This window comes from Gigantopelta aegis, chromosome 15 (genome assembly GCF_016097555.1).
Source record: "Gigantopelta aegis isolate Gae_Host chromosome 15, Gae_host_genome, whole genome shotgun sequence".
NCBI lineage: Eukaryota > Metazoa > Mollusca > Gastropoda > Neomphalida > Peltospiridae > Gigantopelta > Gigantopelta aegis.
The window spans coordinates 15,341,979-15,358,652 of NC_054713.1; the positions used below are offsets into that span (position 1 = coordinate 15,341,979).

The 16,674-nt window shown below is 37.4% G+C and overlaps 1 protein-coding gene across 3 annotated transcripts in view; it reads right to left on the reverse strand.

Moving 5' to 3' along the window:
• Positions 1–9,467: 9,467 nt before the first annotated feature.
• Positions 9,468–16,674, reverse strand: part of LOC121390115 (guanine nucleotide-binding protein subunit beta) — a 52,798-nt gene continuing 45,591 nt past the window's right edge. For all 3 annotated transcript variants that reach the window (XM_041521845.1, XM_041521843.1, XM_041521844.1), the window contains 2 exons: positions 14,730–14,946; positions 9,468–14,108 (listed from right to left, as the gene is read on the reverse strand). In XM_041521845.1, the coding sequence (XP_041377779.1) occupies positions 14,002–14,108; positions 14,730–14,946 (324 nt within the window). In that variant the 3' untranslated portion in view covers positions 9,468–14,001. The remainder of the gene's footprint in view (positions 14,109–14,729; positions 14,947–16,674) is intronic.

Below are 16,674 nucleotides of genomic sequence, written 5' to 3' on the forward strand. Positions count from 1 at the left end.
TAACTATTATGAATATACAAATGGGCAATTTTGGTAACGACAGGCCTTCTCCACTCTGGACAAAAAAGCCTGGCAATCTCCCCCTCCCCCTCGCCCTTATACGGTTTTGGAAATAACAAATACATATGTACATAATTATCTAGTATTAAAAAAATTCCAAAATGCACAGGAACCCCCTATAATTGACCAAAACGCACTTCTATTAGGGAGTCACACTGGTTCACCGTACATTTTCTAGTCCTAGAATACACTGCAAAACGATAAAGTTTTTATTATTATCAATGATAAAACACATAATATAAAATAGGCCATCTTAGACATATACAGATCAATGAATTTTCATTAGTGTAGGTTGCATTTGTCGAGGTTATTCAACCCGCGTTAATTAAGAAGTAAAGATATTAAAACTGTGTCCATTATACGAACATGAATACATTTACGAAACGGAAAGAATTTAAATTAAAAAATAAATAAATTACCCAACGCTTCAAAGTATAGAGTATCGTCCTCAAAGTGCAACTTCCTGCATAATACAAGTAAAATTCATCATGACAAATGCGGGTAAATGCCGCAGGATAAAAACATTTTTATTGTTGTGTGTTAAGGAGATAGAGCCGGGTTTACGAAGCCTGTTTTTCTTAAACGCAGGTGTTTAAGCATTGTGAATATATAGATCTAGTTACACGCGTGTAAGACATAAGCAGGTGTTTAAGCATTGTGAATATATAGATCTAGGTACACGCGTGTAAGACACAAACAGGTGTTTTAGCATTGTGAATATATAGATCTAGTTACACGCGTGTAAGACATAAGCAGGTGTTTAAGCGTTGTGAATATATAGATCTAGTTACACGCGTGTAAGACACAAACAGGTGTTTAAGCATTGTGAATATATAGATCTAGTTACACGCGTGTAAGACATAAGCAGGTGTTTAAGCGTTGTGAATATATAGATCTAGTTACACGCGTGTAAGACACAAACAGGTGTTTAAGCATTGTGAATATATAGATCTAGTTACACGCGTGTAAGACATAAACAGGCTTCGTAAATTCGGCCCATAACGTCTCTAGGTTGTTTGTTTGTTTTGGGGTTATTTGTGTTTATTTGTTGAAAAATTCACTGATTTAAAAATGCTGTAGACAGGCTAAAAATTCTTACATTAAATCCTGTTAGAACTTAATGTGTGTGTGTGTGTGTTGTAGATATGTGTGTGTGTGTTGTAGTTTGTGTGTGTGTGTTGCGTGCGTGCGTGTGTGTGTGTTGTAGTTGTGTGTGTGTGTGTGTTGTAGTTATGTATGTGTGTGTTGTAGTTATGTGTGTGTGTGTGTTGTAGTTATGTATGTGTGTTGTGTGTGTGTGTTGTAGTTATGTGTGTGTGTTGTGTTCGTGCGTGTTGTAGTTATCTGTGTGTGTGTGTGTTGTAGTTATGTCTGTGTGTGTGTTGTAGTTATGTGTGTGTGTGTTGTAGTTATGTGTGTGTGTGTGTTGTAGTTATGTGTGTGTGTGTGTGTAGTTATGTGTGTGTGTGTTGTAGTTATGTGTGTATGTGTGTGTTGTGTGCGTGCGTGCGTATGTGTGTGTTGTAGTTATGTGTGTGTGTGTGTGTTGTAGTTATGTGTGTGTATTGTGTGCGTGTGTGTGTGTTGTAGTGATGTGCGTGTGTGTGTGTGTGTTGTAGTTGTGTGTGTGTGTTGTAGTTATGTGTGTGTGTGTGTGTGTGTGTGTTGTAGTTATGTGTGTGTGTGTGTGTTGTAGTTATGTGTGTGTGTGTGTGTATGTTCGTAGAGATAGAGATAGAGGTTAAATAATTCACTGATAACTTCCATTTTGTCTATGTCTGTCCGTCTCTATTCTCTCTTGGTTGCTTCTTCAGTCACCCTCTCTCTCTCTCTCTCTCTCTCTCTCTCTCTCTCTCTCTCTCTCTCTCTCTCTCTCTCTCTCTCTCTCTCTCTCTCTCTCTCTCTCTCTCTCTCTCTCTCTCTGTCGCTCCAGCTAGTGCATCATGACTGGAATATCAAAGGCCGTGTTATGTGCTATCCTGTCTATGGGATGGTGCATAAAAAATCCCTTGCTACTAATGGAAAAATGTAGCGGGTTTCCCTCACTAAGACTATATGTCAAAATTACCATATCTTTATCATTCAATAGCTGATGTTAATAAATCAATGTGCTCTAGTGGTATCGTTGAACAAAACAAACTATTTCTTGCTCTCTCATTCACACATGGTCGGTCTCTCTCTCTCCTCTCTCTCTCCTCCTCTCTCTCTCATCCTCTTCTCTCTCGTCGGCTCCTCAACTTAATTCGCTAGACACTAGACGTGCGGACGAACAAATATCAAAGTCACTGAGGAGCCTATGCAATATTGATTAGCCCATGCTGGCTTGATTAGTCACGGTCAAGCTAGGCTGTTGTCAACAAATATATATATATTTGCCAATTCCACGGTGACTGACGAGTTTTTTTAAATTTCTAAACCTTGCATTTTGGTCACTCAAACACGCACGAGTTCACCTCGGTGGTGTCGTGGTTAAACCATCGGACATAAGACTGGTAGGTACTGGGTTCGCAGACCGGTACCGGCTCCCACCCAGGGCGAATTTTGACGACTCAGTGGGTAGGTGTAAGACCCAATCTGATTAAAATTAGCTCTGCTGGGTCTAGCCAGAAATAGTGGAGCTAATTTGAATTAGATTGGTGTAAGACCACTACAATAAGTTGAAATGAAATGCCAATTTCACGGTGACCTTGTATTTTGGTCACTCGAGCACGAATTCAAGGGGAGGGGATTAAGGGGACTTGTCCCCCATAAAACGTATTCATGTGCCCTATCATAGTTTCTAAAACAATTTGTTTACAATTTAATTTCACGAAAGCCAAACATTTATCGAAATGCCGTGTTATGATGCATATAAAAGATCCTTTGCTACTAATGGGAAAATGGGCGTGTTTTAGGACAATGTCAAAATTACCAAATGTTTGAAATTGAATAGTCAATGATTAATAAAATAATGCGCTCTAGTTGTGTTGTTAAACAAAACAAACTTTCTTTATCTCGCAGTCTCCGTTTGTCTCCAGTGATTCCACTGTCTCACACCGTCTCGCCCTGTCTCTCTCTCTCTCTCTCTCTCTCTCTCTCTCTCTCTCTCTCTCTCTCTCTCTGTCTCTCTCTCCCTCCCTCCCTCTCTCTGTCTCTCTTGGTCTCTCCCTCTCTTTCTCCCTATCTCTCGCTCTCCCTAGCTCTCTCTGTCTATTTGTCTCCGCATCTCTCTTTCCCTATCTCTCTCCATCACTGTCTATCTATGTATGTCTCTCTCTCTCTCTCTCTCTCTCTCTCTCTCTCTCTCTCTCTCTCTCTCTCTCTCTCTCTCTCTCTCTCTCTCTCTCTCTCTCGGACTGGGGTCACTAGATAGTAGCAGATACTAGATACAGTCTAGGTTTGTGTGCTAGCGACTGGCTAAACGTGGCGGCAAATTCACGCCTGGAACGTTGAACAAGACTGGACGCCGACTGCTAGGAGAAGTATCCTGTAACCGAATAAATTATTCTATCGATCGCAGCTAGTATATATCCACGGCTTGCAGAAGTAAATATGTGATCGCATACCATGTCAGACAGGCGGAGCATGTCTTATGTCACGTAATTGCAGGGCCTAGCGGGCATGTGTGCAGGTGCGTTGCACATGGGGGTGGAGGTGGGGGGTCGATCCCCTGTTCAAGCTAATTTGATTTTTTTAAATATTCAAGGCTAATTGATTTTCCGGTCACCCCCGTTCCGCTAGAAACTTCACACTCGCTACAGTCGATCCCCTGTCATGTGTGAATGCCCACCCCCCAATGTAGTGTATTTTCCGGGCACCCCCGTTCCGCTAGAAACTTCACTCGCTACAGTCTAGAGACCCACCCTTGCACAACTGACATCCATTCATCTATTCATCCATGCATCCAACCATCCACCCATCATCAATCCATCCATCCATCCATCCATCCATGCATCCACTCATCCACCCACCCATCCATCCATACCCGACCATCCATCCACCTAGCGACCACAGGGCCGTAGCTAGGATCTTTTTTTTCTTCTTCTTCTTTTTTTTTGGGGGGGGGGGGGAGAGGGGGGGACAAATGAATTCTTAGATCGAATGAGCATGGAAGGCGTAAGACACAAGGGATCCGAGGGGCATGGCCTTCTGAGAATTTTGAAATCAAGAGGCTTTGAAATACCATTTTGTACCTATTTCAGGGAGGTTACATACTTAAAATGTCAACTGATATAATAACCAGTAAATTGTCCGGATTTTTTTGGAGGCTAGCTACGACTTTGGACCCTTAAATTGTTTCACCCATCCTTGCATACATACAAGTTCCCATCCTTATTCTGTCTAGATATGTCTCTCTCCCCTCCCCCCCCCCCCCTCCCCCCCCCCCCGATATCTCCCCATAGGCACTAAAAATATATGCCAGCAATAGGTGGAGGGGGTGGTGGAAGAGATGGAGGTTAAATAATTCACTGATACCTACCATTTTGTCTATGTCTGTCCGTCTCTATTCTCTCTTGGTTGCTTCTTCAGTCACCCACTCTCTCTGTCTCTCTCTCTCTCTCTCTCTCTCTCTCTCTCTCTCTCTCTCTCTCTCTCTCTCTCTCTCTCTCTCTCTCTCTCTCTGCCCTAATTTCTTTTGCTCCCCCTCTGTCCCTCTACGTAGCCCAATGGTAAAGCGCTCGCCTGATGCGTGGTCGGGTTGAGATCGATCCCAGTCGGTGGGCCCATTGGGCCATTTCTCTTTCCAGCCAGTACACCACGACTGGTATATCAAATGCCGTGGTATGTGCTCCTCTGTCTGTAGGATAGTGCATAAGTCTATACGTTAGCATAACCAAATGTTTGACATCCAATAGTTGATGATAATAAATCAATGTGCTCTGGTGGTGTCGTTAAACAAAAACAAACTATTTCTTGCTCTTTATTCGCACATGGTCTCTCTCTCTCTCTCTCTCTCTCTCTCTCTCTCTCTCTCTCTCTCTCTCTCTCTCTCTCTCTCTCTCTCTCCTGTCCGTCTCTGCCACCACCGGTATATATTTCTCTATCTATCTGTTTCTCTCTCTTTTCCATCTCTGCCCTTATTTCTTTGCACACTCTCTCTCTCCCTCTTCCCTTATGTCTCCCTCCCTCTGTCTGTCTCGCTGACTCTACTCCTCCTCGATTTTCCGGTGAGTGGTATGTGTGCATCTGTCTGTGTCTGTCTGTCCTATGTCTGTCTGTTCCTCCCTTCTCAGTCGCATATCCTCCACCTCACCAGCCTGCCTAACATCCATCCATCTAACCAGACAATCGTCTTATCTCTGTGTCTATCTCTAGATCGCATGCCGCAATTATCCTACGAGCAAAATAAATGTACGCAGCACAGAAAATGTCAAAGACAACGAAGCATCTTTGGCGCTAACCAACGGCAATTACTGCGTTGCTAGGGAGATATGACGTCACTGCACTACTTTGTGCCCAACACAATTCATTTACGTGTTCTTCGCCTGGCGGGTTAAATGGTTTCAAAGACATATCTGTCAATATTTTCAACCTAGTGGGAATTTATGTCCACGATCGTGGTACTTTTAGACCGGGAGGCCGGTTTTGGTGTTTCAATTATATTTGCGAGGCTACCGTAGGCCTGAACAGTCAACAAAGAATAATAATGCAGACATTTTTGCAAATTTTGGAACAGCAGTGACGTAGATCGGTAAAGCTTTGCTGGACACCAAATTTTTTCCCACTGGCGACAAGTGTCCTAAAAATATCACCGATAGTTAAGCGGCGTCTTGCATTATCAATACTATTGCATTTTGTCAAAGACGTCGTAAGGTACTAACAACTGGGGGGGGGGTCTGTAGGGGCTCGTTACGGTATCACCAACCTCGATTCTGAGACATTTTGCTCAATCGTTGGCAATTCACTTAAAGTTACTTTAAAGACCAAATTATTTCTCAGGAGCATTAAAGAAATTTCGCCTTTAAAGTAGGGCCGCCACGAGTTCAAAATATTGCACTAGAGTATTCGAGGGTCAAACTCAACCCGGACCCGAGTACCCGACACTTACACTAGACGATAATGAGACTAAGGAATAAAGTAAACTAGCATTATAATATTATAATAATTATGCATCTTAATTCCACTGGTGAATATGGATGCCAAACCATGCCATGCGGCAAGCATATGGCAAAATGACGTAAAACAAATACAAAAAATGTCTTTCTTGCACGGGTACTCGAGTGTTGTGAACTTGGAGTATTCGTGGAGACCCTACTTCAAAGGAATATTATTTTTGAAGAAAATTGATGATAATATGCGTCAATATGGCCTATACTCGCCAGTAGTACATCAAACCAATATCAGTTGTTTAGTGTAATAGAGGTGTGATTGAGGAACACGCATCCCATCCCCCAACAAAGTAAAGTAAGTAAAGGTTTTTTTATTTAACTAGAGCACATTTATTTTTTATCTTATCATCGGCTATTGGACGTCAAACATATGGTCATTCTGACAGTTTTTAGAGGAAACCCGCTGTCGCCACATAGGCTACTCTTTTACGACAGGCAGCAAGGGATCTTTTATTTGCGCTTCCCACAGGAAGGATAGCACAAACCATTGCCTTTGTTGAACCAGTTATGGATCACTGGTCGGTGCAAGTGGTTTACACCTATCCATTGAGCCTCGCGGAGCACTCACTCATGGTTTGGAGTCGGTATCTGGATTAAAAATCCCATGCCTCGACTGGGATCCGAACCCAGTAGCTACCAGCCTGTAGACCGATGGCCTAACCACGACGCCACCGAGGCCCAACAAGACCTTTTAACTTTGCATTTCGATTAAACTAGGACTAATCATTTTAGAACAAAAACAAAGTTACTCTTTACTGGTTTCAATCTAGGACATACTTTGTAGACTACCTTGGCATACATGCCATTGCACACGATCAACATGGAACTCTTTGACCGATTCCACGAATATTAAAAGCAACATATCTTACTTTGCACTTTACTGGGTAGGGAACCGTATATAACACAACCTTGAACCACGGGCGGTTGTAGCGATCTTTACTAAAAGTGCTGTGAAGATTGCTACGGGCCTGTGTGATAAACCATTCAAGTATCATTGGTTGGAATGGAAAATGAATTCAGTGTTTACGGACACCCCAGCACATTTCAAATTATGTATATTATATTGGTCGGCATTCAGGCACGTTGAAAGCAAGTAGACATTCGGGGTTGAGCGAGGCTGGTGGTGGGAGTGGGGTGGGAGCTGATTGAGATTGAAGGTGCAAAGCAGTTTCTAGGGGGTTCGGAATTGTACGCTCCCCCATAAAATTAAAAAAACTAGATGTCCTGAAATGCAATTTCCTGCATTCTACAAGTAAAATTTATCTCTGCCTTAAGATTTACTACCAGTAATATTTTTGATTCAGAATTATGGAGTTTATTTATTTTGCTCGTAGGATACCTGCTCCGCCGTGTAATTGGCGACTTTCTGTCTTAGGAGGGAAGAACTTAGATCAGAATTCAGAATACCCGCCCGAGGTGTTTAGATCCTAGGATCAAATCTCCTCAGCACTCATTGGGCGTTTTTCATCCCATGTATATCAACGGTCATGGTATGTGCTGTCCTGTGTGATAAAGTGCATATAAAACATCACTTGCTAATGGAATAAATGTACTGGATTTATTTTATAATTTTCCTTTTTAGAACTTGTTATAAAGCTCACCACCCACAACACAGAGGTGGTTTTTAGTGATTGTAATAGTGGGGAGACATTAATGAACGTGGTGCTGAAGTGAGGTTCACTTACGAAATTCACAATGTATGTTTCACTGGAAAATTTATATACATAAATTTGTAAGATGTCAAAAATAAACTTTTCTTATATTTTAAACTGGATATTTCTAGATATATGCAAACTTGGTCAGACCAATTACTTTCTTCTAAATTGGAAGTTTCACTAAAATAAAAATATACTATTTCACAAACGTAATCTAATAAATTCGTATTTTTGAAAACGGAGAAAAAAAACATAGAGAAAGAAGTTTCCTGCTTTCAGCTTCATTAGTTATTTCTGCCATACTCTCTAGGATATCCTTAAGATGGCTATTTCTCGTTCCGACCAGTGCTCTACAACTGATGTAACAAAGGCTGTGGTATATACATATACTATACTGTCAGTGGGATGGTGCATATAAAAGATGTCGCTGTTAATCACAGGAAGGAAGATTGTTTTATTTAACGACGCACTCAACACATTTTATTTACGGTTGTATAGCGTTGGACATATGGTTAAGAACCACAAAGATATTGAGAGGAGATACCCGCTATCACCACTTTATGGGCTACTCTTTTTGATTAGCAGCAAGGGATCTTTTATATGCATCATCCTACATACAGGATAGTGCATACCACGGCCTTTGTTACACCAGTAGTGGAGCACTGGCGGGAATGAGAAATAGCCCAATGGGCCCACCTACGGGAATCGATCCTAGATCGATCACACATCAAGCGAATGCTTTACCACTGGACTAAGTCCCGCCTCGTTATTACAAGTAGCCAATGCCGTGTCAGCAGTGGGATGTTTCTTGGTCATTATCTGTGTGGTCCTTTATGGTAACCATACAATTGTAAATAATAATTTAAAAAAAAGAAGTGTCGAATGCGTTATTAAATTAACCATTTCTTTCTTCTTCTAAAACTGCTTCCACATTCACATGGCATCTGGCTGCTGAAAAATCATGCAGCGTTTCACATAGATTATAATGAAAGTCCTCGTCATGCAAGCGGCAGATTCCAAAACCTGTATAAACACCGAATTCTTTTGCCATTATGCTATGTGGCGTCGTGGTTAAGTCATCGGACATAAGGCTGGTAGGTACAGGGTTCGCAGTCCGGTACCGGCTCCCACCCAGAGAGTTTTAACGACTTAATAGGTAGGTGTAAGACCACTACACCCTCTTTTCTTTCACTAACCCACTGTCCTTGACAGACAGACCAGATAGCCGAGGTGTGTGCCCAGGACAGCATGCTTGAACCGTAATTGAATACAAGCACAATATTTTTTTTAAATGTGTGATATAATTCACACCATGATCGATTTTGAAAAAAGCATTGCATGCCACAGGAAAAAATGCACTCTTCAAACCAGATCTATGCATTTTAACAACTACCGGGTATATTGAATACAAATGATTTCAAGGAAAAATGGCAATCAGACGCTAAACGCCATGTGCATATCAAAGCAGCTTAAGGCAAGTCTCATTTATATTTTGATAAATGGCGAGTAACCTTGTCTGCTGCTATGTTAGCATTCTGCATTAATGAAATACAAAATGTATATTAAAAGATGGAAAGATGACACTGGATCTTCAAGAGGTACATATACTTCAGAACCAGAACAGGAAAATATAAATGGTTGCAAGAAACAAAAACTTTACTTATTTTCATCTTACAAATATTTTATTAGCAACAGAAAAGACCGACGAACATGATATCATAAAGACAAATAGCTTTATTTGACAAATGAAGTTACACATACACATACGAAAATGAATGCACAAATTAATACTACTCCTGTTGTTCATGCTTCACTTGATAAAGATTTGTTCCACTTTTGATAACGTTTATTATTTTCATTCCAGACACCGAAGCAACAGAACTAAAGGTGTTACAATATAGCTGTTCATTCAACAGATGATTAGTAAATTGTCCATGGTAGACATGTTGAAAAAACAACAACACAAAGGCCAGTTTGGGGCCCTGTAGCAAAAATTTATATATAAAGAAAGTGTCGTGACTTATTAAATGGGTCTTATTTGTGGGTTTTTTCAGTAAAAATAAGTCATTCAGTTCAACATGACTATTTTAGTTTTAAAAAAAAGTTGTTTCATTTATTTATGAGCACAGCTGAAACTTGTAACCAAACACTGTCAAGCAATTGTTTTGTTAATTTTGATAAACTGCCAAATTCCATCTGAATGACAGAATTCTCTTAAGACTAGAAAAACCAATAACGTCAAAGCTCTGCTAGACCATGGGCACAAAAATAATTGTGTGATTTTAAACACAATTTGCTGTTTCATTTACATCAGGGTCAAATTTTAAACGTTTGTGAAAATGAGACAACAGGTTTCTACTGTTCACTACACAGAAATGGTTACACAAGCGAAGCTCATGAATAGCTTCGGTTCTGTTACTACATACTTACATACATACACACAGACATACGGACATCTGCTGATGGTCACTCACTCTTATACCATTACTAAATCGCATACGAAATACAAGTGTGAAAAAACACCAAAAAACCAAGACAAGTAAAACTGAACAGTATGTAAAATTACCAGTTAAAGATGCATGTACACATGCTTTGTAACAATTAATCATCAGCTATTGGAAGGCAAATATTTGATAAGTCTGACAAACATGTATAGTCCTAAATAGTAAATTGTCAAATAACTAATTTGTATCTTTTTGTTGGATGACATCTGCAATTTGCTCCACCCAAAGTTTATTACATTTCATTTTGACATAGAAAATCATGTTTTGTTTTTTTATTAGTTGGTGTTACTTTTTCTTCTGAAACTTGTAGTCATTAAACCTAATTGGGCTGACATTTGAAATTTGCTCCACCCCAAGTTTTTAACAATTTCACTTGGAACATGTCTTTTTTTTCCTTTTCTTTTTTAATTCTTTGGAGTTATTAGGTCAACAGTCAATCTTCAACTTCATTTATCACATTTGCGAGTGGCAGATTTATATATTTATTTGTGCTTTAAACATTTTCCCATAACCAAAGCATTTAAATGAGATTACAATTACACAGAACTTTATAAATTTTGATAATGTGCACCAAATTGTTATTATGAACTAATTCAAATTTGACCAATATCTTAATTATTATTTTTTTTTTAATATAAATGATTTGTCTATAAAAAATACTTTAGATAAATACAAGATTTTTAAACACCTATTTTAATGGTCAACGTTTAAAGATTTGTTCAGTTTTACTTGTCTTGGTGCATGTATGAACAAGGATATCAAACGAAACGATCTCACCGCATAGGCAAAAAAAAAAGAAAAAAGAAAAAAAAAAAAAAAAAAAAAAAAGAAAAGATAATTTAAAAAAAAAAAGTTTTTAAAAATAAACAACAATAATGTTGAGATAAATCATGCACTGTAAATTCAGGAATAAATACTACGTTGATTATGTAAAAGAACAGAAAAATAACCAAGACTACCATACTTTACAAGCTCATTACTTACAAAGCCTATGCAGTGAGATAATGGCATTTGCAATAATAACAGCTCAATTGTATATTTGTCAATTAACGTACATACATTGGCAATTCATATGTTTGATAAGGTCACACGATAGAAAAGAAAAAAAAAAATCATAAATGCAAAAGAAAAATACACTAAACACATTTTAAATAGTTCATCAACTTACACAATATACTAACACAAAAAATTGTTTTAGATTCAATTCATTAGCAATAAAATAAAAATAAATTATTAAATTTTAATGTTTTACTTTTCTAAAATAATAAAAAAGAAAAAAACTAATACGGCTATTTGATCTCGTTATCACAAAACTTATTAATCTAAAAATCATATTTTGAATGATAGTGTTTGTTACAGAGTTAAATACACCTGGTGCATGCAGTATTTACAGTACTGTGTGTGTCCAACCATAGGTAAAAGACCACTTTCAAAACTAAATATATGTTTTACATGGACAGACCAGAGATTGCTACACAATTCTAAAATGTTATGATGGGATTTGCTAATCAATTTTCAAATTGATTATGGCCGTTGTTGATCATCATTTTTTAACAAAATATTCTATGCAATACAAGCCAAAAAAAACCCAACAAACTTTTGCCTGCTTACCGTGGTGCTTTTGTACCCTGGAAGGAACACTAACACACAAACACCAGCCAAACAGCTTCCACGTAAATCTTTTACACATATTTATACCTAAACATTCTAAAAACTAAACCGTAAGGATCATTTAGTCTATGTTTACTACTAGCAGTTTTAGTCAGTCTGAAGAAAATGATGTACATATATATTACGTTTATTTCCTGTTAAAACAATGAGAATGACGATCAAATTATGCAGTTTTCTTACAAATATTCTTATTATATCAGTGCCTACTATAGGAATATGATTTGTTCATTCAACATTTGAAAAAACAAAAGATTAAATTTTTAATGATAGAATGAACAACAGTTGATTCTACTTTCTACAGGAAAAAGAAAATAAAAACTTAAATACACAAACAAAATTAGGCTGCTATATTTTCAATAGAACAATATTATTGGTATACAATAATGATGAAAATCCCATTTTTTCCAACTCTTAATTCATAATCCCACAAGATTTTAAAGTTTCACGTAAACCGAACCAGTTGGCAAGTACGTTAATGCAGAACACTAAACAAGACAAATAATCTAATAGTGTTGAAAATAATCTCAGTAAATGAAACTCTTTGTGTGAAAATTGTTCCACAGAATCACTAATGTTTTTATGTTTTGATAAAAACCCACCACGAGACATCTGAAACCTATGCTTGGTCCAGATTAGGATGGAATATAACCTTAAATTAGGTGCAAGATAAACGTGAGACAAAATGTGAAAATTTACGAGGAACTGGTGCACTTTACAAACAAATCGTTTCAAGTATTCATTGCACTTGAAATTAAAACCTGCACAGGTTAACTTTATAATGTGGGTACAGCTAATCAGCTGTCTAGGCATTATGTTGTTTTAACTTCAGTTCAGTTTTTTCATCCTCAAGGTCTCAACAACAGACCCTCTCATCCACAAAAGTGTTTTCCAAGGATGAAAATAGTGAACCGACTACCTGGCAAGTGCACTTGTTGGAGGAGAATGAAATTTCCAACTTTAGTCCCGACCATTTCTCCTTTCTTCGATTTTGGATTTTACATTTTTTTGTTGAACGCTGTTAATTCTCATGTAATTACAACTGTTGGTGAAATTCTAATTTTCATAAATTTTATGCACATTTGCATCAATCGACAATGTTAATGAGGGTAAATTGCATATATGAGAGGTCGGGACCAACAGATCTGTGTGCATTTTTTGGAGAGAACGACACATGAATTACGTTATAAAGAGAGCACAACTAAAAGACCCTTGAGCGAGATGCATTTCTGGTCACTATGACGATTTTATAGCATTTACATCAAAATTCATCCACGAATTAAATATCAAAAAGATATAGGAATATTTATTGATTTTTATACACAAATATCTCACCTGAACATCTTGCAAGCATCCAAGACAGTTAATCATCGCAAGTTCATTAAACACAATAAAACTCTACAATTTGCAGTGAAATTCAAAACTTCTTATTTCACTACATAAATATATTACCTACAAGTTTTGTTTGGCATTGCCCCGTAGCAGACGACTGGTGAGAAATCAAGATTCATTCTAAATTCATTGGAAACACATCGCAGTGCAGACATTGCATTTAACGTATGGCAACATCTGAAATACAATTGTGCTTCAATGAACAAAAAATATTATTGCAAAATGTTTCGTTTCTTGGATGCCTTTTTACAAGCCTTCCGATCCGTAGATTCCTTTGTCTGCACTTTGTTGTTTTTGCTTCTTTAATCCAATCGACAGGCAAGCTTGCTACAAATCCAATCAACGAGAAAGCTTGCTATATATTTCAATCGATGAGCAAGCTTGCAGATTTGTTCAAAGTGTGTCGGAAACGACACACGAAGGCTTGATCGCTCTGCTGGCTAGTTCCTCCAAACACTGATGAGAGACTGACACACATTTAAAGACTCGTCTAACAAACGGGGAAAACTGTTCATGCCAAAACCCACTTGTTTTAGTCAAGTGATGAGAAACCTTGCAAAACACAAGCTTCCTCGTCGTGAAACAAGACGCCATGACAGAAAGAAGCGACAAGACACAGTACAGACGGTTTCATCAATTCCAAATCTTCAAGAAGCTATCCCAGGATCCTGTGGCCACTGCCATACCATCCTCAGTTACACCCAAACAGCTAACACGGTTGTCATGCCCAGCTAAAACACCTGAAAAACAAATAACATTATTAGTAGTGTGGTTCACACAAGTTTAAGATAATTTTTTTCAAATCTGTTTTCTTTGAAGCACTTAATAAACAATTTTTTTTAGAGACAGCATTTTTAATACCCTCTCTATAAATAAGCATGTCAGATTCAAGTGGGGGTTTTAAAAATGTTATTTAGGTCATTATACATTGTGTAACAAAATACTTTATAATTTTGCCACATGGTCTCAACAAACATGGAAATAATATTTCATTTCTTTACAAAGTATTAACTCAAGTTTTAAAAATGATTTTAATATTTTTCCCCAATTTTAATGTCCACTGTTACCTTCTTTTGATGTTTAATTTTTTTTTCTGCAATATAGAATGGAAATGGTGGATATTAATTTTCTAATTGGTTTTACTTCTCAATCAAAAGAAGTATACTTATTATTTCCGATTGCTGATCAAACTTTTATTGTGAAAAAAATTACCTCAATTTTATTTTTATTTTTATAAACAGATTTGTGAAATTCAAAAGATTTGTCTTAGATGATCTACAAATCTGCTGATTTTTTCTGTCACAATACCAACCTGTTTGTTTTCAGTTAATTACCATTAAAATCCCCTCAGCAATACATACCTGCTCGTTCTTGCTTAAGTACATCCCAGACGTTACAATTGAAATCATCATAGCCTCCAAGGAGGAGACGTCCACTCTTAGAAAAGGCCACCGATGTGATACCACAAATAATGTTGTCGTGAGAATACATCCCGATCTCCTGGTCAGCTCGAATATCAAACAGACGACATGTGGCATCGTCCGAGCCAGTCGCAAACGCAAAGCCATTAGGAAAATACTGCAATATAAATGCATAGCCATTGGAAAACTATTCCATGTAAATGAATGCACAGCCATTAGGAAAATAGAACATATAAATGCATAGCTATTAGGAAAATAGTCTTAATATAAATGAATAGCCATTAAGAAAATACTGCAATATAAACTATATCACTACTAAGAACATAAGATTCCATCATATTTGGTCATGTGGCAAAGAAAAAATACACCCAAGGTGGTGGAAATTTTGATCTGGGACACGACTTGCCGAGTTGCAAGATTGAAATTTCCACCATAATTTTCATATCAGACACAGATAGCTGAAAAAGTTACCTTTTTATTTAACCTTTTATCATAAATAAACTATACTATCATATTGGACATGTTTGTTTCATGTGTTAATGACAAAATAACAAGATAGCTTTTATTATGAAGGTTTTAATAACATCACATTATCAAGTCACATTAATCTGATGTCAAATATTACCAATATGTCATAGGAAAGGAAAGGTGTGTTTGTTCCAAGAATAAGCTGAACTCTCAAAATTAGTAGTGATATGGCGAATTTAATTAAAATTTCAATTTCAATTACACAAACAAAATGATTATGATCTACAAATGACATGCAATTTTGCATTAGTCTTTCGACTAATTAATAATATATTTGCTAAATTAAACAATTCACAGATGGCAAACACCAGCTTAACCTTCTGACTACTGCAGGCGAGATATCTTGCCCGACGTCACGCAAAGTGACATACTGTACACTTTATATAGTGCATTCCCCAATTCATATTTCCGCCATTTTGCATACAGCACTCACCGGAAATGATTTTCGGCAAGTATTTTTGCGAGACGACAATGGCATAACATTGCAGTCAATTTGAGGAATCAATAGCTGATTGTGACAGCTACTTTGATAATAAATTTGATCATTTTACCAACAACAAAAATCACCAAATACTGGGATATGATCGTAGTTTGGTTTTCAAAAAATATTCTGGTCACAAAAACACAGTTATTGGGAATAATGGATATAAATAATGGACATATGGTCACAAATGCCTGTAAGTAAATTTTTTAGATTTTTTCCCTTCATTTTAATCAAACAATTAAGTGAATATATGCTAGTGAAAGTTATAAACTTGTACCCACTCAACGTAGTCTGTTAAAAAATTAATCCAGTAGTCAGAAGGTTAAACTTTGTTTAATGACACTTTATGCCATTTTAAACTTAAAGACCATTTGGTGTCAACATATGGCCCCATGCTTATAAACCGTAAGTCCAGACTTTAATAATGTCCAGACTTTAATGTCATGGCAACGTCATTCAAATAGCATTACGTTAGTCTAGACTAAGTTTTATAAGCACGGGCCTAGATTATTTCAACACATGGCTGACTGAAAGAAATGTGCTGCTGCCACTTGGGACTTATTTCTACCAAAAAACAGCAAAGGATCTTTAATATGCATGTTGCCACCGACGTACCAATTGTGAGGAAATGATTGGGACATGAAAAACCTAGAGACCACCAAGGGCAACAGGTCCCACGAACCATCATACCTCAGGCAAATGTTTACCACTGAGCTGCATCTCACTCCTACTAATACAATACTCATTACGAACAGCTGATTCTTCGAATTTCAAATGGCAATATTTGCAGCACAAAAATATTTTATATTTTGTAATACATTTTGGAATTATGTAGCAATCTCCAACAGCAGTAATTTAAGATGCAATATTAAA